The 21,728-nt window shown below is 18.7% G+C and overlaps 2 protein-coding genes across 4 annotated transcripts in view; both read right to left on the reverse strand.

Moving 5' to 3' along the window:
- The window catches only part of LOC127281101 (phosphatidylinositol 4-phosphate 3-kinase C2 domain-containing subunit beta), a 33,703-nt gene extending 20,209 nt beyond the window's left edge, over positions 1-13,494 (reverse strand). The window contains exons 1-6 of one of the 3 annotated variants that reach the window (XM_051304602.1): positions 13,287-13,494; positions 3,813-4,042; positions 3,165-3,377; positions 2,416-2,662; positions 611-655; positions 6-267 (exon numbers count right to left, since the gene is read on the reverse strand). In XM_051304602.1, coding sequence (XP_051160559.1) covers positions 6-267; positions 611-655; positions 2,416-2,662; positions 3,165-3,377; positions 3,813-4,042 — 997 coding nt within the window. In that variant the 5' untranslated portion in view covers positions 13,287-13,494. Of the gene's footprint in view, positions 1-5; positions 268-610; positions 656-2,415; positions 2,663-3,164; positions 3,378-3,812; positions 4,043-12,529; positions 12,549-13,286 lie in introns of those variants that run through there. The other 2 variants (XM_051304603.1, XM_051304604.1) reach the window with 2 other exon arrangements.
- Positions 13,495-14,024: 530 nt separating this feature from the next.
- On the reverse strand, positions 14,025-21,358 carry LOC127281126 (probable cytochrome P450 6a13). Its single transcript, XM_051304653.1, has 7 exons — positions 21,135-21,358; positions 18,889-19,319; positions 18,290-18,589; positions 16,908-17,122; positions 15,757-15,978; positions 15,217-15,468; positions 14,025-14,426 (listed from the first exon to the last, which is right to left on the reverse strand). Exons 2-7 carry the CDS (start codon positions 19,290-19,292, stop codon positions 14,257-14,259), a joined length of 1,563 nt encoding a protein of 520 aa, XP_051160610.1. The 5' UTR covers positions 19,293-19,319; positions 21,135-21,358; the 3' UTR covers positions 14,025-14,256.
- Between the last annotated feature and the right edge of the window lie 370 nt (positions 21,359-21,728).

Here is a 21,728-nt window from a genome sequence, read left to right on the forward strand (position 1 = left end):
ATTACCGTCTTTTAATCCTTTTGCATTATCTCTAATTTCTTCAGTCTTTACAAGTAAAGGATCAAAAGCCTCCAAAACGCTAACACGCACATTTGTTTTATCATCTATCGATTCGTATGCGCTTAAATCAATAAGATTGCTATTCGGTTTTTTTTCAATGACTTTCAAGACATTAAATTGATTTTCATCAATGGCATAAGGAACTTTTGCAGCGGCAGTAACGGGCGATGGAATTCCAGGACGATAATTCATTGGCAGAGGTGGTATCTGTAAAATAAGAAAATTCACTATTAAAATTACATTTACATAAATATATTTCAAGTGCACTCTAAAAAGGGAATGAATAATTTTTTTCTTGATTAGTACTTTAAAATTAATTGATCATAAGCAAAATCAATTAATTTAATTTATTTGCCATTATTAATTAATTATTTTTTAAATATATAGTTACTATTTAATTATTTAATTAGTTACTATTTAAATAGTTCTATTCTATTCTCACTCTAGTTAATAATAATAAAAAAAAAAACAAAAGAAATTTTAGTTTGTCTAAATGCAAAATAGATGTGAAAATTAGTAAAATTTTTCAACTATTCCTAAGTAAAAATACCTGCATGAAGAAATAATTTGTAAAAGTATTGAGATTCCAAGCGGGCTATAATAAAAAGTTATCATTAAATATTTAACACCGAAAGTAAAATTATTAATTTTCTATATGGGTAAGTCCACGTCAGAAATATCAGAATCTGCAAGTGGTTCTTCGATTTTAATGATACTTGGTAAAATTATAGCTTTATATAAGAGCAATGTGTAAGTAAAAGAAATTTTTAAAATATCTAAAATTGTAGGAGTTATATCACTTTTAATTTTGGTACTGCATTTTTTTCTTTCCTTTATATCTCGGTCAATTTTCAACCGATTTTGATGAATCAAAAACAATTTTTTTCAGAAAATTACGTATTTTCAGAAAATTTTAAAATAAAAATAAAATTTTGTTATTTAAATAGAAAAAAGTAAAAAACAAAATTTCTTTTAGATTTTTTTTCAATTTCGACCTCTTTTTTTTTAATTTTTTAATAATATTCCTTTTTATTTTATCTTTAATTTAAAAAAAAATTCATCCTGGAGACTTTTTTAGATCTCGTGATATCGTCCTTTAAGTATTATAAGTCTTCATCAATTTGAAAACCGCAGGACTTGCTTCTATCATTACTTTCATTTGTTTGTTGAAATTTTTTATGGTTATGAATAAATATTTGTTTTAGAATCCTCTAAAAGAAAGCGCTAAAAACTTCAGCTACAATTTCAGGTTGCATTGTTAAGGTTTCATTACAATTTATTTTAAATTATAAATATTACAAAAAATAAAAACTTTGCTTCAAATCTATTAATAAAATATTGATTTGCTTGAATTTTCACTTGTTTTAGTCAAGTAATTTAAAAATAAAAACATTATTACGCGAAAGTTTCTAGTTTGTAACAATAATATTATAAAACAAATGAAAGTAGAAACACAAATCTGGATCCTAGTTTTCTTGAGATGTGGATATTTAAAGAACGATATCACGAGATCTAAAAAAGTCTCCAGGATGAATTTTTTTTTAAATTAAAGATAAAATAAAAAGGAATATTATTAAAAAATTAAAAATTAAAAAAAAGAGGTCGAAATTGAAAAAAAATCTAAAAGAAATTTTGTTGTTTACTTTTTTCTATTTAAATAACAAAATTTAATTTTTATTTTAAAATTTTCTGAAAATACGTAATTTTCTGAAAAAAATCGTTTTTGATTCATCAAAATCGGTTGAAAATTGACCGAGATATAAAGGAAAGAAAAAAATACAGTATCAAAATTAAAAGTGACATAACTCCTACAATTTTAGATATTTTAAAAATTCCTTTTACTTACACATTGCTCTTATATAAAGCTATAATTTTACCAAGTATCATTAAAATCGAAGAACCACTTGCAGATTCTGATATTTCTGACGTGGACTTACCCATATGTATATGAATGAAAAAGAACAAAATTATTGAACAAAAATTCTGTAAAAGTGGAAAATAGCGATGAGTTAATTATTCCAGTTGTTTTGAAGAATTTGAAGGTTGAAAAAAAATTTCAACGTTCGATAGAAACCCTTATAGAATTAATATTAATTTAATATTAATTGATTTAATATTAATTGATTTAATATTAATTGATTTAATATTAATTAATTTAATAAATAAATAAATTAATTTAATTTAATATTAATTCTATATACTGTATGTAAATCCAATTAAATAGAAATTTGAATTTATGAATTTAGAAAACACTAGAAAGTCAAACTATAAATCAGTTTAATGGAATATAATTAATGCGTTCGATGTTTTCTTTTTTAAATTATAATTATCAAAAAATATTTTTTTGTTATTTACCTGTGGAATTGGTTCTGAAACATTATTGGAAATGCTCGTTGCCCTGGACATAACGGGACTGATTCCCGGCGTACCCGGTGTACATGGCGCTGTTGATGCTTTCGATCCAGGCGCCGGTGATGATGGCGATTGATAACGAAAGTCTCGCTGTTGATAAGCAGCTGCCGAACTGTTACTTCTTGAGACTCGCGATGGTCTTCTCAATAATGCCGGATGTGTATCCCATTTTGGTTCAACTGGCGCTTTTCTATAAAAATTAAATTCATTATTTTTCTCCCCTCTTTAAAATTATAATTAAAATTTAAATAAAAAAACAAAATTATTTTGAAACAAAATTTATTATTTTTTATTTATTTCCCCCCCCCCATAGATTTCTATTAGAATTTTACTAATTTATTTGTCTTCTTTAATTATAGAAAGAAAAAAATTAATTATTTACATGTAAACGGGCTTACAAAAAAGAAAAAAAAAAAAGAAAATTTCCTTTTTGGTACAGAAGTACCAAAATTAAAATATAGAACTAATAAATTATTTCAAAAAAAATTCCAAAAATAATATTAGTTTTTTCTCATGAAAAAAGAATTTTTTTTTTCTTTTTTGTACCAAAGATTTTGTATAAAATGTTGTTTTTGAACAAATAATAAATAAAAAAACATAAAATATCGATCGAGTGATAAAATAAATAAAATTTTAAATAATAAAATCGAGTATAAAAAAAAATTGTAATGTAAAAAAAGAAAAAAACTTACGGTGGGACAACTGGAGGTGCGGTACAATATTCAGCTAATGAATCCTGTTTAACAGGACTCGTAAAATTAATTAAATCAACACCTTGATTTCCCACGGCTGAATTTGTTGAATTTCTTCTACATGGAATTGGAGGAGGCGGCACAATAATAACACCATTACGTGATTGGCCTGAATTATAAGCACCAGGTCTAGGTCGACTCCTGTGCTGTATTCTATAAAATATTTACATCAATTAATAAATTATTCAAATAAAATTATAAATTTCATCTCAATTCATAAATTTTCTTTTTAAAGTCACATTTTTTTTTAAATTCTATTTTATTAACATATTTTCTTTATTTTAATAATAATTATTAATAATGTAATCAAATAAATGTTAAAAAATTGTAATAACTTTTTTATTAAATAAAATAAAAATTTTCAATAAAAAAAAAAATTAGAAAATTTTTTTATTTGTTATTTTAATTAAGTTTGAATTATTTATTTCGAAATTAAATTAATTAATCATATATTTTTTTTTAAATTGTAAAATTATATTTTCTATAAAAAAAAATTAATTTAATTTTTATTCTATTTTATTAAAATAATTTTTTTTCCCCCATTTAAAAAAGAAAAAAAAAAGGAAAATATAAAAATAAAAATCTTACTTTTCTACTGTGCCATCGGCTTCGCTTATTGAATTACTATCACTTCTTGATGCGCACGATTGCTGATGAATATTATTGCCACATTGATTTTGTTGTTTTTGTAGACGAAATTTTTCCAGTGCCAAACTTTCCAAGCTCAATGCTTGTGCACGTTCTAAATCTTCTTGAAATTGTCGTTCATAATCGATCATCGCCGATTTCTGAGTATGATTTCTCCCATAACTCGACATCTGCCAATGAAAAATCATTATTTTATAATTTTATAATCTAAATAATTGTTATATATTTATCAATTATCAATTTTGCGAATTTTTTTTTTTATCAAAATTATTTTTTCTCGAGTTTTAGATATTATTATATAAATTTTATCAGTGAAATCGCATTTTTTTTTCTCTGAAATTTATATAATTTCAAATATTTTTATTTCATTAAAAATTGAATCTAAATCTATTGTTAAACTTAAAATATTTTAAAAACGTAATTTTTCAAATTTGTTTATTTTTTATTACAATTTATTTATAAAGAAAAGAAATTATTAATTTTTTTCCTGTTAATAAAAATTAATTATTATTAAAAACAAATCTATAATAAAATAATTTTTTTTGCAGTTTAATTTTATTTTAATTTTTAATTTCAATTAATTAATAGCTAATTTTAATATTATATTTTGAAAAAAAAGTTTACTAATTTTTTTTCGGTTAACAATAATAATTATTATTTAATATAAAATTGTAAAATAATAATTATTTTAATTTTTTCGTGTTAAAATAGTTTAATTTTAATTTTTTTGTTTGAATATCTATTAAATATTAATTATAAAAACACAGGCCTCGAATCAACTTAAAGACACAAAAAAGTCGTTTCAGTCAATTTATATTCCAAAAAAAGTGGATTTGTTTTTTATTTTAACAAAAATATTTTACAGATTTTTAAATAAAAATTTTTTTTTTAAATAATAATCCTTTTCGAAGGGTTAAAGTTGAAATTTTTAGAAATAATTAAATTTCAAAAGATATATTGTTAATTTTCAAACAATTATTAAATTTTACAGAACTAAAAATAATTTATTAAAACAATTTTTGGAAAATATTTTTTAAATTTAATTGAATTTTCAAAGATTTAAAATTGAGATTTTTGAAATTAATTGAAACTTTAAGTGATTTTTAATTAAAATTTTAGATGATTTCACTAAAAATTTATTAGAAAATGCGGACAAAATACAATAATTTGAAAATCATTTTTAATTGAAAAATGGTTTCAGATAGTTGAATTTTCAAAGAATATTATTAAAATAGTTAAAAATAATTTAATTTCCTTAGAGTTATAATTGAAATTGTTAAATTTCAAAAAAAAAATTTCAATGGAAAATTTTATAAATAATTAAATTTTAGATGCTTTTAAATTCAAATTATTGAAAATTCAATTAATTTTGAATTCAAATTTTTGAGAATAATGAAATTTTATTTGATTTTAAATTTGGAAAATAATTGAATTTCAGTTCATTTTGAATTGAAAATTTTGGGAAATAATTGAATTTTAATTGAAATTTTGGATAATAATTTAATTTTAGTTGATTTTAAATTGAAATTTTTGATAATAATTGAATTTTATTTGATTTTGAATTTGGAAAATAATTGAATTTCAGATCATTTTGAATTGAAAATTTTGGTAAATAATTGAATTTTAATTGAAATTTTGGATAATAATTTAATTTAAGATCATTTTTGATTGAAAATTTGGATAATTAATTTTGAATAGAAATTTTTAAAAAATAATTGAATTTTATTTCATTTTAAGTCGTTTTAGTCGATTTATATTCGAAAAAAGTCGAAAAAGTCGATTTTTTTTATTTTAACAAAAATATTTTTTAGATTTTTAAATAAAAATTTTTTTTTAAATAATAATACTTTTGGAAGGGTTTAAAATGAAATTTTTAAAAATAATTGAATTTCAACAGATTTTGTTAATTTTCAGACAATAATTAAATTTTACAGAACTAAAAATAATTTATCAAATAATTTGAGATAACATTTTTTAAAGGTAATTGAATTTTCAAAGATTTACAATTGATATTTTTAAAATTAATTGAACTACAAGGGATTTTTAATTAAAAATTTTAGATGATTTCACTAAAAAATTTATTAGAAATTGCGGACAAAAATACCATTTTTCATTGAAAAATGGTTTCAGATAGTTCAATTTTCAAAGAATATTATAAAAATAGTTAAAAATAATTTAATTTCCTTAGAGTTATAATTGAAATTGTTAAATTTCAAAAAAAAAAAATTTCAATGGAAAATTTTATAAATAATTAAATTTTAGATGCTTTTAAATTCAAATTATTGAAAATTATTGAATTACAATTGAAATTTTGGATAATAATTTAATTTTAGTTGATTTTTGATTGAAAATTTTGATAATAATTAATTTTGGATTGAAATTTTGGATAATTATTGAATTTTAAAAGATTTTGAATTGAAAATTTTGAAAATAATTGAATTTTCTTTGATTTTTGATTGAAAATTTTGATAATAATTAATTTTGGATTGAAATTTTGGATAATTATTGAATTTTAAAAGATTTTGAATTGAAAATTTTGAAAACAATAGAATTTTCTTTGATTTTGAATTGAAATTTTGGGTAATAATTTAATTTTAGTTGATTTTAAATTGAAATTTTTGATAATAATTGAATTTTATTTGATTTTGAATTTGGAAAATAATTGAATTTCAGATCATTTTGAATTGAAAATTTTGGTAAATAATTGAATTTTAATTGAAATTTTGGATAATAATTTAATTTAAGTTCATTTTTGATTGAAAATTTGGATAATTAATTTTGAATAGAAATTTTTAAAAAATAATTGAATTTTATTTCATTTTAAGTCGTTTTAGTCGATTTATATTCGAAAAAAGTCGAAAAAGTCGATTTTTTTTATTTTAACAAAAATATTTTTTAGATTTTTAAATAAAAATTTTTTTTTAAATAATAATACTTTTGGAAGGGTTTAAAATGAAATTTTTAAAAATAATTGAATTTCAACAGATTTTGTTAATTTTCAGACAATAATTAAATTTTACAGAACTAAAAATAATTTATCAAATAATTTGAGATAACATTTTTTAAAGGTAATTGAATTTTCAAAGATTTACAATTGATATTTTTAAAATTAATTGAACTACAAGGGATTTTTAATTAAAAATTTTAGATGATTTCACTAAAAAATTTATTAGAAATTGCGGACAAAAATACCATTTTTCATTGAAAAATGGTTTCAGATAGTTCAATTTTCAAAGAATATTATAAAAATAGTTAAAAATAATTTAATTTCCTTAGAGTTATAATTGAAATTGTTAAATTTCAAAAAAAAAAAATTTCAATGGAAAATTTTATAAATAATTAAATTTTAGATGCTTTTAAATTCAAATTATTGAAAATTATTGAATTACAATTGAAATTTTGGATAATAATTTAATTTTAGTTGATTTTTGATTGAAAATTTTGATAATAATTAATTTTGGATTGAAATTTTGGATAATTATTGAATTTTAAAAGATTTTGAATTGAAAATTTTGAAAATAATTGAATTTTCTTTGATTTTTGATTGAAAATTTTGATAATAATTAATTTTGGATTGAAATTTTGGATAATTATTGAATTTTAAAAGATTTTGAATTGAAAATTTTGAAAACAATAGAATTTTCTTTGATTTTGAATTGAAATTTTGGGTAATAATTTAATTTTAGTTGATTTTAAATTGAAATTTTTGATAATAATTGAATTTTATTTGATTTTGAATTTGGAAAATAATTGAATTTCAGATCATTTTGAATTGAAAATTTTGGTAAATAATTGAATTTTAATTGAAATTTTGGATAATAATTTAATTTAAGTTCATTTTTGATTGAAAATTTGGATAATTAATTTTGAATAGAAATTTTTAAAAAATAATTGAATTTTATTTCATTTTAAGTCGTTTTAGTCGATTTATATTCGAAAAAAGTCGAAAAAGTCGATTTTTTTTATTTTAACAAAAATATTTTTTAGATTTTTAAATAAAAATTTTTTTTTAAATAATAATACTTTTGGAAGGGTTTAAAATGAAATTTTTAAAAATAATTGAATTTCAACAGATTTTGTTAATTTTCAGACAATAATTAAATTTTACAGAACTAAAAATAATTTATCAAATAATTTGAGATAACATTTTTTAAAGGTAATTGAATTTTCAAAGATTTACAATTGATATTTTTAAAATTAATTGAACTACAAGGGATTTTTAATTAAAAATTTTAGATGATTTCACTAAAAAATTTATTAGAAATTGCGGACAAAAATACCATTTTTCATTGAAAAATGGTTTCAGATAGTTCAATTTTCAAAGAATATTATAAAAATAGTTAAAAATAATTTAATTTCCTTAGAGTTATAATTGAAATTGTTAAATTTCAAAAAAAAAAAATTTCAATGGAAAATTTTATAAATAATTAAATTTTAGATGCTTTTAAATTCAAATTATTGAAAATTATTGAATTACAATTGAAATTTTGGATAATAATTTAATTTTAGTTGATTTTTGATTGAAAATTTTGATAATAATTAATTTTGGATTGAAATTTTGGATAATTATTGAATTTTAAAAGATTTTGAATTGAAAATTTTGAAAATAATTGAATTTTCTTTGATTTTTGATTGAAAATTTTGATAATAATTAATTTTGGATTGAAATTTTGGATAATTATTGAATTTTAAAAGATTTTGAATTGAAAATTTTGAAAACAATAGAATTTTCTTTGATTTTGAATTGAAATTTTGGGTAATAATTTAATTTTAGTTGATTTTAAATTGAAATTTTTGATAATAATTGAATTTTATTTGATTTTGAATTTGGAAAATAATTGAATTTCAGATCATTTTGAATTGAAAATTTTGGTAAATAATTGAATTTTAATTGAAATTTTGGATAATAATTTAATTTAAGTTCATTTTTGATTGAAAATTTGGATAATTAATTTTGAATAGAAATTTTTAAAAAATAATTGAATTTTATTTCATTTTAAGTCGTTTTAGTCGATTTATATTCGAAAAAAGTCGAAAAAGTCGATTTTTTTTATTTTAACAAAAATATTTTTTAGATTTTTAAATAAAAATTTTTTTTTAAATAATAATACTTTTGGAAGGGTTTAAAATGAAATTTTTAAAAATAATTGAATTTCAACAGATTTTGTTAATTTTCAGACAATAATTAAATTTTACAGAACTAAAAATAATTTATCAAATAATTTGAGATAACATTTTTTAAAGGTAATTGAATTTTCAAAGATTTACAATTGATATTTTTAAAATTAATTGAACTACAAGGGATTTTTAATTAAAAATTTTAGATGATTTCACTAAAAAATTTATTAGAAATTGCGGACAAAAATACCATTTTTCATTGAAAAATGGTTTCAGATAGTTCAATTTTCAAAGAATATTATAAAAATAGTTAAAAATAATTTAATTTCCTTAGAGTTATAATTGAAATTGTTAAATTTCAAAAAAAAAAAATTTCAATGGAAAATTTTATAAATAATTAAATTTTAGATGCTTTTAAATTCAAATTATTGAAAATTATTGAATTACAATTGAAATTTTGGATAATAATTTAATTTTAGTTGATTTTTGATTGAAAATTTTGATAATAATTAATTTTGGATTGAAATTTTGGATAATTATTGAATTTTAAAAGATTTTGAATTGAAAATTTTGAAAATAATTGAATTTTCTTTGATTTTTGATTGAAAATTTTGATAATAATTAATTTTGGATTGAAATTTTGGATAATTATTGAATTTTAAAAGATTTTGAATTGAAAATTTTGAAAACAATAGAATTTTCTTTGATTTTGAATTGAAATTTTGGGTAATAATTTAATTTTAGTTGATTTTAAATTGAAATTTTTGATAATAATTGAATTTTATTTGATTTTGAATTTGGAAAATAATTGAATTTCAGATCATTTTGAATTGAAAATTTTGGTAAATAATTGAATTTTAATTGAAATTTTGGATAATAATTTAATTTAAGTTCATTTTTGATTGAAAATTTGGATAATTAATTTTGAATAGAAATTTTTAAAAAATAATTGAATTTTATTTCATTTTAAGTCGTTTTAGTCGATTTATATTCGAAAAAAGTCGAAAAAGTCGATTTTTTTTATTTTAACAAAAATATTTTTTAGATTTTTAAATAAAAATTTTTTTTTAAATAATAATACTTTTGGAAGGGTTTAAAATGAAATTTTTAAAAATAATTGAATTTCAACAGATTTTGTTAATTTTCAGACAATAATTAAATTTTACAGAACTAAAAATAATTTATCAAATAATTTGAGATAACATTTTTTAAAGGTAATTGAATTTTCAAAGATTTACAATTGATATTTTTAAAATTAATTGAACTACAAGGGATTTTTAATTAAAAATTTTAGATGATTTCACTAAAAAATTTATTAGAAATTGCGGACAAAAATACCATTTTTCATTGAAAAATGGTTTCAGATAGTTCAATTTTCAAAGAATATTATAAAAATAGTTAAAAATAATTTAATTTCCTTAGAGTTATAATTGAAATTGTTAAATTTCAAAAAAAAAAAATTTCAATGGAAAATTTTATAAATAATTAAATTTTAGATGCTTTTAAATTCAAATTATTGAAAATTATTGAATTACAATTGAAATTTTGGATAATAATTTAATTTTAGTTGATTTTTGATTGAAAATTTTGATAATAATTAATTTTGGATTGAAATTTTGGATAATTATTGAATTTTAAAAGATTTTGAATTGAAAATTTTGAAAATAATTGAATTTTCTTTGATTTTTGATTGAAAATTTTGATAATAATTAATTTTGGATTGAAATTTTGGATAATTATTGAATTTTAAAAGATTTTGAATTGAAAATTTTGAAAACAATAGAATTTTCTTTGATTTTGAATTGAAATTTTGGGTAATAATTTAATTTTAGTTGATTTTAAATTGAAATTTTTGATAATAATTGAATTTTATTTGATTTTGAATTTGGAAAATAATTGAATTTCAGATCATTTTGAATTGAAAATTTTGGTAAATAATTGAATTTTAATTGAAATTTTGGATAATAATTTAATTTAAGTTCATTTTTGATTGAAAATTTGGTTAATTAATTTTGAATAGAAATTTTAGAAAATAATTGAATTTTATTTCATTTTAAATTGAAAACTTGGTAAATAATTAAATTTTAAATTGAAAATTTTTGATAATTATTGGATTTTTAATTGATTTTGAATTAAAATTTCGGGTAATAATTGAATTTTAGTTTATTTTGAATTGAAATTTTTAAAAAATAATTCAATTTTATTGTGATATTTTTTTTTTAAATTATAAACCATTGTTAAATTTCATAAAAATTTTAATTGAAAAATAATTTTGATATAATTGAATTTGTGATGTATTTCATTAAAATTATTAAAAATAATTATTGATAATATTAATCTTTAATTTCTTTATAACAAATAATTAAATACTCAATTTGGCGCGCGTTTAATTTTGCTAGTTTATTTATAAAGAAAAGAAATTATTAATTTTTTTTCTGTTAATAAAAATTAATTATTATTAAAAACAAATCTATAATAAAATAATTTTTTTTTAGTTTTATTTTAGTTTTATTTTAGTTTTATTTTTTATTTTATTTTTTTTTTAGTTTTATTTTAATTTTTAATTTCAATTAATTAATAGCTAATTTTAATATTATATTTTGAAAAAAAAGTTTACTAAATTTTTTTCGATTAATAATAATTATTATTATTTAATATAAAATTATAAAATAATAATTATTATAATTTTTTCGTGTTAAAATAGTTTAATTTTAATTTTTTTTGTTCTCCATTAATTAAAAATAAAATATTTAAAAATACGATTTTTTTTTACATTATAAAAGATTGTAGACAAGAGAATGTAAATTGAAACTTTAACAAGATATGTGAAAGGGTATAATAAATAATATACATCCACTTTATAATTTCTATAAGTGAATTTCTTTCATGAAGAGTGTGACGCTAAAAAAAAAATGTTTAAAACATGTGTTTTCGTTAATAACATTATATATCAAAATTGAAAACAAACCACGCCATTGTATGGAAATTTAATGAAAGACCAATTAAGAATTATGCTCTTGTCATTCGAGAAATTTGTAACAGTAATTATTTCGCGAGATACAATATTAAACCGCAAATAATTCATCATTTTCAATTCTATTTTAATAATTTATAAAAATTCTTATCAAAAAAATTATATATATATATTTTTTTTACCGAGGGAAAGTAAAAAAAAAAAGTAGAAAAAATTATAATAACCTCTCTACGTCCATAATAATTGAAAAAAAATTAAATTGCTTAATTAAAAATGACTATAACATCAATATTTTTCTTTTTTTTTTAATTAAAATATTTTTAAAGAAAAGAAAAAATTTATCATCTTTTATTTATTTTTATCTTCAATATTTTTTTATTTAACGAGTTTTCCTAACCTAAAAATTAAATACTAATAGTTTTTTAATTTACTTTCATTTTATCTTACTATTTTTAAAATCAATATCAGTTTTAAAAGTTCAAAATTATTATTTAAAAAACAAATAAATTGAAAATTATATAAAGCAATAAAAAAAAATTATAAAAAAATAAAAAGATCGTCTCACCCTTTACAAAAAAATAAATTTGCTATTTCCCTGCGATAATTGGCAAAACTCGAGAATAATGTTTAATAAACAATAATATACACTGCAATTAAAAATGAAAAATTACAAAATACAAACAACAGAGAAAGGAATAATAACGTCATTATTGCTCAATATTTCTCATATAAGGAATTATAAAAAAGTGATTGTAAAAGAAGATAAAATCGAATTAATTTTTTTCTAAATTTGACACTTCGATAAAAAAAAATAATAAAACGTGCGGTTATTGAAAAAAAAACTCAGTGGGGGTAAATAATTTGATTGAGAAAGATTCACATGTTTTTTTTCGATTAAAAAAAAGGAATGGATCTTTTACAAAAAAAAAACAACTTTAACCTTCGTAACTTTCGGAGCAAGACACCAAACAATTAATTATTGTTAACTATATATATGTAGTGTATACATATATACATGGAAAAATGGACATTATTAGTATAAGTGAATTTATCATATCATTGTTAACGCACAGTGTGTATATGTATATAAGCAAAACAAGACTTCCGCTATCAAAGATAATAATGCGATAAAATAGCGCCTTCTGTCATTCATACGCGCGTTTATTAATATAATCAAGAATCATCCAACAGTCTGCTCTCTCGCGAGGAGATTCACGTCGACAATGGTTGTGTGTATGTTAAAATATATACGTATATATGTATATTACTTTTGTCAAAGAGAGAGAGAAAAAAAAAAAGGAGCAAACAGAAATACGACTTACCGTGGCATTATTTCCATCAAAAAATTATTGTAATCAACACAAATTTAATAAAAAAAAAAAATAATAATAAAAGTAACACAAATACACTGAACAAAAAACACTGTAAAACTTTTTTATAACAATAATAATAAATAAAGACGTGACATCTTTGAATTTACAGTTCGACACGAGTCAACAATTTCACAAAAACGAAGTGAAGTTTGACATTGACAGCTGGTCGATGTGAAGTTGCCACGAGTCGATATTAATATTATCGAATATTTATCGAAAGTATTCAAAAGTGGCGGCATTTTCAAATACGAAATTTGTTATTTTTTTATTATTCATTTTTATTATTATTATTTATATATTATTATTACTATTATATGAAAAATTAATCTCGCTTTATTTAAAAAATCAATTAATAGAAGAGACATTAATTTTTTATTAATTATTCTTTAAAAAAAAGTTGGACATTTTATTTGTTGTGTCACGTGACGTGTGTCAAGTCAAGAATTTTTTGGTCATTTTTTCCTTGATTTTTTCTTTAAGTTTTATTCAATTAAAATAATGAATTCGTTATATTGTTTGTGAAATTTTATTTAACATGTAATTAAACTTGTTTTTTTCTTATTATTATTATTGTGGTAAAAATACGGAAATGGAGAGAGGAAATTTAAGAAAATCAATTATTTGGAGGTTAGGAAAGAAAGTTTCGACTGTTTGGTAATTTTATTTACAAAATTAATTATTAATTAATTAATATGTAGTTATTTAATTTAAAAAAATGTCAGTTAAGTACAAAAATATAATATTTTCGTCAAAAATACTATAAAATTGCTAAAAAAAAAAAAGAAAATAATAAAATAGCAAAATTTTAATATTTTAAAAAATATTGACTATATTAAAAAACTAACCTTTATTATAAGTATAATATAGAAAATTTGGAAAATTCAATGGAAAATAAAAATATTTTAGAAATAAATTAAAATCAATTTGTAATCGATACAATTTTCAGCCAAATTCCTTTTTCGCTACTTGTCATGTAATTTCGACGGCTGAAAATTAACGGAATTGCTGATTTTTCACAAAGTTCCACACGATGATTTCTGAGAAATGTAATTATTCCCATTTTCGTTTGTAAATATGCAAAACGTTGTCCTAGAAAAATTATTGTTATAAGAAAATTTCACAAGAAATTCGCGTCTGGATTATTAAATTTTTTTTTATATTTTAAGTGTAAAATAAATAAATTCAAATTTTTCTCGTAAAAATAAAAAATTATAAATTATTTGCTTTTACTACAAATATAAATAAAAAAATAAATTTTTAATTAAAAAATTGTTTAATATATATTATTGTAGGCAATTTTATTTTTAATTAAAAAAATAAATTATTAATAAAATAATAATAATTAATTAATTAAGCAAATAATAATTATTAATAATTTTTTTTTCTATTATTATTATTATTATTATTATATTATAGTAGTAAATTTTATTTTTAATAAAAAAAAAATATTTTTTTTTAATTAAATAAATAAAATATTAATAAAATAATAATAATTAATTAATTAAGCAAATAATAATTATTAATAAATTTTTTTTCTATTATTATTATTATTATTATTATTATTATTATATTATACTAGTAAATTTTATTTTTAATCAAAAAAAAAAATATTTTTTTTTAAATAAAGTATTAATAAAATAAAAAAGAAAAATTTATTGATTCCTCGAATTTTGTAGAGTTTTTTTTTTTTTTACTTTTTTTTGATTTTCAAAAACTAAAATTTTGGGGACTTTTTTTTTTTAAATAAACAAACAATTTTTGAAAAAAAAAAAAAAATAATACTTTTTTGTTTCTTTGGAGTAGAATTTGTAAAATTTATTTTTCTAAATTAGGATATTTCAATAATTAATGTATAAATTAAAAAAAATAATAAAATTACCAATGCAACCACGTGGTCCATCGCCAAACGGTAGATAAACAAATGGATGCCTCTTTTTTTTATTCTCCTCATTAAATCTCTCGGGATCAAAAATTTCCGGATCCGGGTAATTATTGGCGTCATGATGAAGTCCATAAATTGGAATAATAACCCTCATTCCCGCTGGTAATTCAATTTCAGTGCCTGGGATTTTATATGGACCCTCACATTTTCTCGACAATAGAGGCGATAGTGGATATTTTCTCAAAGTTTCTTTTTTAAAAAAAAAAAAAAAACAAAAAACAAAAAAAGGAAATAAAAATTATATTTCCATTCACTTTCAATTTAATTCAATTTTTTAATTTATCAAGAAAAAAAAAATCAATTTTTTGACAATTGAAAATCCACGAATTATAGTTACTTTTATTGTTCCATAATTAATTTATCAAAAAAAAAAATTATGCGAAAAAAAATTCCTAATTTTCTAAAAAAAATTTGTTTTTTAATAAAAAGAAACAATTTTTTTTTTCGATACTACTTATCAATTTTTTTTTTTTTTACCTGAAACCACCATGTCGAGATATTTCATTTCTTGTATTGCATCGTAAGTCAATTTGCCATCGTATTTTTCCAATGTATCCAAAATATCGCGTCTCGTGATTTCTTGAATTTCACTATTCAATGCCAATTCATGTAGACAAAAAGAAATTACATTCGCTGATGTATCATAGCCAGCGACAAAAAATACAAAAGCTTGAGCTGTTATTGTATCTTCATCTAATTCTAAAACAGAATTCATATAATAATTCGCTTTGAAAAAAAATTTTTTTTAATATTTGTTAAAAATTTATTATTTTTTCAATTCTAAAAATAAATTCGAAAATTTTATTTATTTTCAATTATTTATTTACTAATGATAATTATTATTTATTATTTCTATTTTTTTTATAATTATTTAATTTTATTTAATAAATATAAAATAATTTATTATTAAAAAAAAGATTAAGATTTATTAAAAAGATTAATTATTTAATTAATAATAAAATAACTAATTTTATTTATTTTCAATTATTTATTTACTAATAATAATTATTATTTATTATTTCTATTTTTTTATAATTATTTAATTTTATTTAATAAATATAATAATTTATAATAATTAATAATAAAAAATAAATAATTTTATTTAATTTTTATTTTAAATTTAAAATTATAATTATTATTTAATTTTATTAATTATTTATTTAATTATTTAATTACTTTTTCGATTATTCTTTTTCTTCATTAGAAATAAATCAGAAAAAAAAACAGTTGCGTAAAGTAAAAAGCTTTTCGAGGAATTCGTAAATTATTATCTTATCGTGAAAGCGCATTCCAATTCAATTATAATTTCATTAATTTCAATTTATATTTATAGACAAAGTAAGAATATTGAAAAATTGCAAATCATTTTTTTTTTTGAATTTTCTATTATCAATATTAGAAAATTAAAAATTAAAAAAAGGGGAGCAAAATTTTTATTTATGAAAAATTTTTTCTTCTTTTTTTTACATTACGTTTTCAAAATATTTTTTACTAATAATAAAATTAGAAAATAGAAAAGAGAATAGAAAAATTAGATAAATTCAAAACAATATTATTAATAAAAAATTTCAAAAATTGTCTCATTTTTTTCTTTTTTTTTTTTTCCTAAACTGTAGAGATATATTTACCAATTTTTTTTGTTAATTGCTCATCATCATGATTTTCTTTGCCTTTGTTATCGGCTTCCAATGTGCCTTTATTTTTCAATTCAATCAATAAATCCATGAAGTCATGTCTTTTTAATTCTTGATTCTCTCTTTGCTTAATCACTTGTGATACGACGCTCTTAAAAAATTTTGTCACTTCAGGATCAATCATTTGCACTCCAAGAATTTTAAATAAACTGAAAAAAATGTTTTTCAAATTCAAAAAAAAAATCTTTCTTTCTTAAAGAAAAAAGAAAAAAAAAATCAAAAAAATTTCTCAAATAAATTTTCGATTATTAAAAAAATTATTTTACAATCAATCACTGCAAAAAAAGAATTCTCAGATTAAAAAAATTTTTCCTTAAAGAACAAATTAAAAAAAATTTCTCAAATTAATTTTCGATTATCAAAAAATTATTTTTTTTATCTTATATACAATATGAGTAATATTTGTCATTAACAATCTTTTTTTTTTTTTATTGATCAATTTTGTTTATTTTGAAATTTGTTATCGTTTATAAAAAAATTTTATAATCAATTATATTTTTTTTTTGTTTTTATAATCCCATTTTGTAATTATAATTATGAATTTTTATTTACAAATTAACAATTAAACGAGATTAATAATAATTATGTAATTATTCAATATTGTATTTAAAAATTTTTTAACTTTCAAAAATTTACAAATTTTTTTTCTTTAAAGGAAAATTATTTTATTATATTTTCTTTTTAAATTTATTTTTAGTTTTAATTTTTTCGTGTCAATCGAAAAAAATAGAAAGGGTCCAAGAAATTAATATTATTATTATTATTGTGTCATATTCAAGGTGACATAATAAATTACAATCATATGATTTATTCAAATTGAACCTAGAATTTTCTAATTTGTATTTCAATAGATGAGAGCCAATTGAAATGAAAAATTTTAAAAAATTGATTACACACAGTAAAATAATAATTTTATTTTAATAAGAAAAAATTCTTTTATTTTCCACTTTTATTTTTGACTAAATTTCTATATTAGTCGTAAAAAAAGAAAATTTTTCCCCCTTTTTTGTCACTATTGTTTATTTAAAAAATTTATATGTAAATTTATTTAATTTAATTTCAATCGAATTAATCTCATATTTATTTTATTATTATTTTTTCCTCGTTGAAAAAATTAAAATTAAAAAATTAAATTAAATTATTTTTCTACTAATAAATTAACAATTATTTATAAAATTAGTTTTTTAATTTTATTACCTTTTATTTGAAATAAAAAAAAAAATTCCTTTATTTTTTACCTTCAATTTTGAAATTTTTTTTTTTTTTTTTTTTTACCTTATTAATAATTGGCGATATGGAATTAATTTAATAATTACGTGGGCATTGCGGGTCGTAACATTCGCCAGATACTTGTTTTTAAGCTTGATTTTGATAATTTTCTCGCCATTGTTTTAAATTCACAATCCTTTGAATTAATTGCATTTGTTTGTATTCCAAAGGCACAGGTACCAATCACGTCAATTGTATAATTTGCAGCCAATACACGCGTATCAACAATCGATTCATTTTCCTTGGTAACGTTGATTATAATTTTTTCCAATTGTCCTGCACATTCTTCCAAAAGATAAAACATTCCCTTTATTTTACTCGGCGAAAATGCTGGCGTTAATTTTGATCTGAAAATTCGAAAAAAAGGTAAATTATAAGTAAAATTTTTATTTTTCTAAATTTTAATTAATTAATTAAATACTAAAATTTAATTATTATTAAATAATAATTATTTATTTTTCAAACAGAACAAGAAAAAAAAAATATAAATATATTTAATTTATAAAAAAAAATTTTTAAAAATGATAAAAAAATATAATTTACATAAAATTAAAATTAATATGAAATTAAAAAAAAAATAAAATAAAATAGAAATTAATTAATTAATAATTAAAAAAAAAAATAGAAATAAAAAATGAAAACTCACTTGAGTCCTTTCCATTTTTCTCCCTCGAGATTAAATAAATTTCCCATTAATGGATCGGTATTATTAATTGGAATTCCACGATTAGAAAAATTTGCAAAATCTTTTACAAATACATCTTTTATTAATTCGGGATTTTTTATAATTAAACTTGGTGTACGTACACGAAAAACACCAAAATAATCTTCATTTTTAAACCAATTGTATATTTCTAAAATTCCCTCGGGTTGTGATTTACGAAATAATAGTAATTCTTTGAAATTGCCAAAAAATATTATTGGTTTACGAAAGGGGACATTTTTTTTTGCCCAAAAATCAAATGTCGCAGTGAAATAATAATAAATTGTTGCCAATAATAGTCCAAGTAAAAAAAATGGATCCCACAGTAATTGAAAAATAATCCACATTTTTTTTTTTTTTTTTTTTGAAGTTATCTGGAAATTTTTTTAATATTTTTTAATTTTTAGGAGAAAAATTTTTTTCATTTAATTATTTTTAATTATTATTATTATTATATTATTATTATTTACTATTTATTTTTTAATTTTTTTGATTGGGTAATATTTATATTTTATAATTCAATTAATTAATTTCTATTTAATTTTTTAATATTAATTTAATTTTAATTTACACTTTTTCAAATTTTTTAAGGATAATTGTAGTTTTATTCATTTTTCTTTTTTTTATTTTATTTTTAAGGCAATTTGTATTTTTATTAATTTTTATTAGAATTTTTTTTTCTTATAATTGTTTATATATATATTTTTTTTTTTTGCTTTATTTTTTGTTTATTCTTATTTTTTATTGTTATTAATAATTTTTTATTATTCCATTTTTATTTATAATTATAATTTTATTTTTTCGCCATTGACATGAAAAAGTGTCTTTTTTGTGCCTGTTTTGGGCAGATAAAGTAGCACTTTTTAAGGCAGTTTGGGCCAACTGCCTAAAAAAGACTTTTTTAGGCAGCAAACTGCCGTATAAAGTCTTTTTTAGGCAGTAAACTGCCCTATAAAGTCTTTTTTAGGCAGTTGTTAATTTTTGCATAATTTTTTTTTTTGCTTTTATTTTATTTATCAATTTTTATTATTTTTTTTCTTTAAAATTGTTTCACTTTTTCATAACAATGGCGAAAAAAATAGCGTATGTGGCTCGCACGTAGTAATTTTTAGGTTCGGATGATTTCAATACTCGCTGTCTGTGCGACTTCGGTTCGACTCGGCTCGCTTTCGGCTCGACTCGACTCGCCTTCGGCTCGTCTTCATCTCACCTACAGCTCGCCTTCGTCTCACCTACGTCGCACTAACGACAGCTCGTACTGAAAATTACATCCTCACCTAAAAAGTACTACTTTACGTGCTTGCCACATAATATACTATTTTAAGGCAAATTGTATTTTTATTAATTTTTATTAGAATTTTTTTTAAAATTAAAAAATTAAATTGGTTGGTTCATTAAATAAATAAATAAATAAATAATTGTTTATATTTTTTTTTGCTTTATTTTTTGTTTATTCTTATTTTTTATTGTTATTAATAATTTTTTATTATTCCATTTTTATTTATAATCCATTTATGGCTTTTTTTTTTTTGTTTTTTTTATGGAAAATTTATTATTGCAAACAGTAGAAATTCCAAAATGTCTAAAAAGTCTTTATAGATTTTTATTATTATTATTATTATTATTATTATTATGAGAGATTTAAAATAATTTAAATTGCTAATTCGAAAAAGTATGCGAAATTACTTTTCTAATTAACAAGAGCGAGAAATGCTTTTTAGACCTTGGGTCGATGACGTTTCTCAAAATGTATATGTATATGTAAATTACTAATTGTTTATAGAACTTAAATTCCAAGAATACGATTTTTTTTCGTAAAATTGATTTTTTATCGTTTTATTTGCAAATTTTTTTTCTTTGGAAATTCACTTTTTTTTTGAGAAGCATAAAATTTAAACTGTTAATTAAATTTATCAATATATTTAATTATGATAATTAAATTTATCAATTTATTTAATTGTTAATTAAATTTATTAATTTATTTAATTAGCAATTTTAATTTATCAATTTATTTAATTGTCAATTTTAATTTATCAATTCGTTTAATTGTTAATTAAACTTATTGAGTTAATTAGTCAATTTTTTTTTTATTCAATTGTCAATTAAATTTTTTATAAATTAATTTAATTGTTTAATATTGAATTTTTAAAAATCACTTTTTCACTAATGATTCACTAATAATTGTTTACTTCTCTGTCAAAATGTCACAAAAAAAAAAAACTGTTTTTTCCTTTTGTATATTAAAATTAATTTTTTTTTGTACAAAATAAATTCGAAGCCGCGTTGGAAAAAATTTTTTTTTTTTTTTAATTAAACAAATAATTTTAATTTTTTTAAACACAATTTTTTGACAGATAAACAGAAAAATTTTTCTAACTTATAAAAACGATTTAAAATTGACGTTACTGGTAAGATCATTCGTATCAGACTGATGACGAAAACGGGACACAAACTACGATTGCGCGGCGCGGTTAAGAAAAACTTGAACAACATAAACATGTGTGGGAATTGCTTTAAACTCTCTCGAGTCGATTAATAAAATAAATCCACTAAAACCATCGAAAAAAAAAAAAACTATTTTTATCTCATTGCTGAGATTGATTTTTTTTTTAAATACAGCTATAGTGATAGTATTTTAAAACATTTTTTTTATTTAAATTAAATGGATCCAATAATAATAAAAAATAGTATTTTTTTTCGATTAGGGAAACAAATTTTTAAATACAATTTTATCTTTTTTTTTAATAAATAAAAAATTGTTAAATTATAAAAATTATTAATTA

The sequence above is a fragment of the Leptopilina boulardi genome, unplaced genomic scaffold, assembly GCF_019393585.1.
Source record: "Leptopilina boulardi isolate dan_hultmark-lab unplaced genomic scaffold, ZJU_Lbou_2.1 LbouV2_266, whole genome shotgun sequence".
In the NCBI taxonomy this organism is placed as follows: Eukaryota; Metazoa; Arthropoda; class Insecta; order Hymenoptera; family Figitidae; genus Leptopilina; species Leptopilina boulardi.

What these genes read in the sequence shown, in the direction of transcription:
- LOC127281126 (XM_051304653.1), bottom strand. Translation starts at nt 19,292, where the DNA reads ATGTGGATTATTTTTCAATTACTGTGGGATCCATTTTTTTTACTTGGA. An exon ending in GCAATTAACAAAAAAAATTG is followed by an intron (nt 15,979 to 16,907) that starts GTAAATATATCT and finishes ATTCTGTTTTAG; the next exon opens with AATTAGATGAAGATACAATA. An exon ending in TCTCGACATGGTGGTTTCAG is followed by an intron (nt 15,469 to 15,756) that starts GTAAAAAAAAAA and finishes TTTTTAAAAAAG; the next exon opens with AAACTTTGAGAAAATATCCA.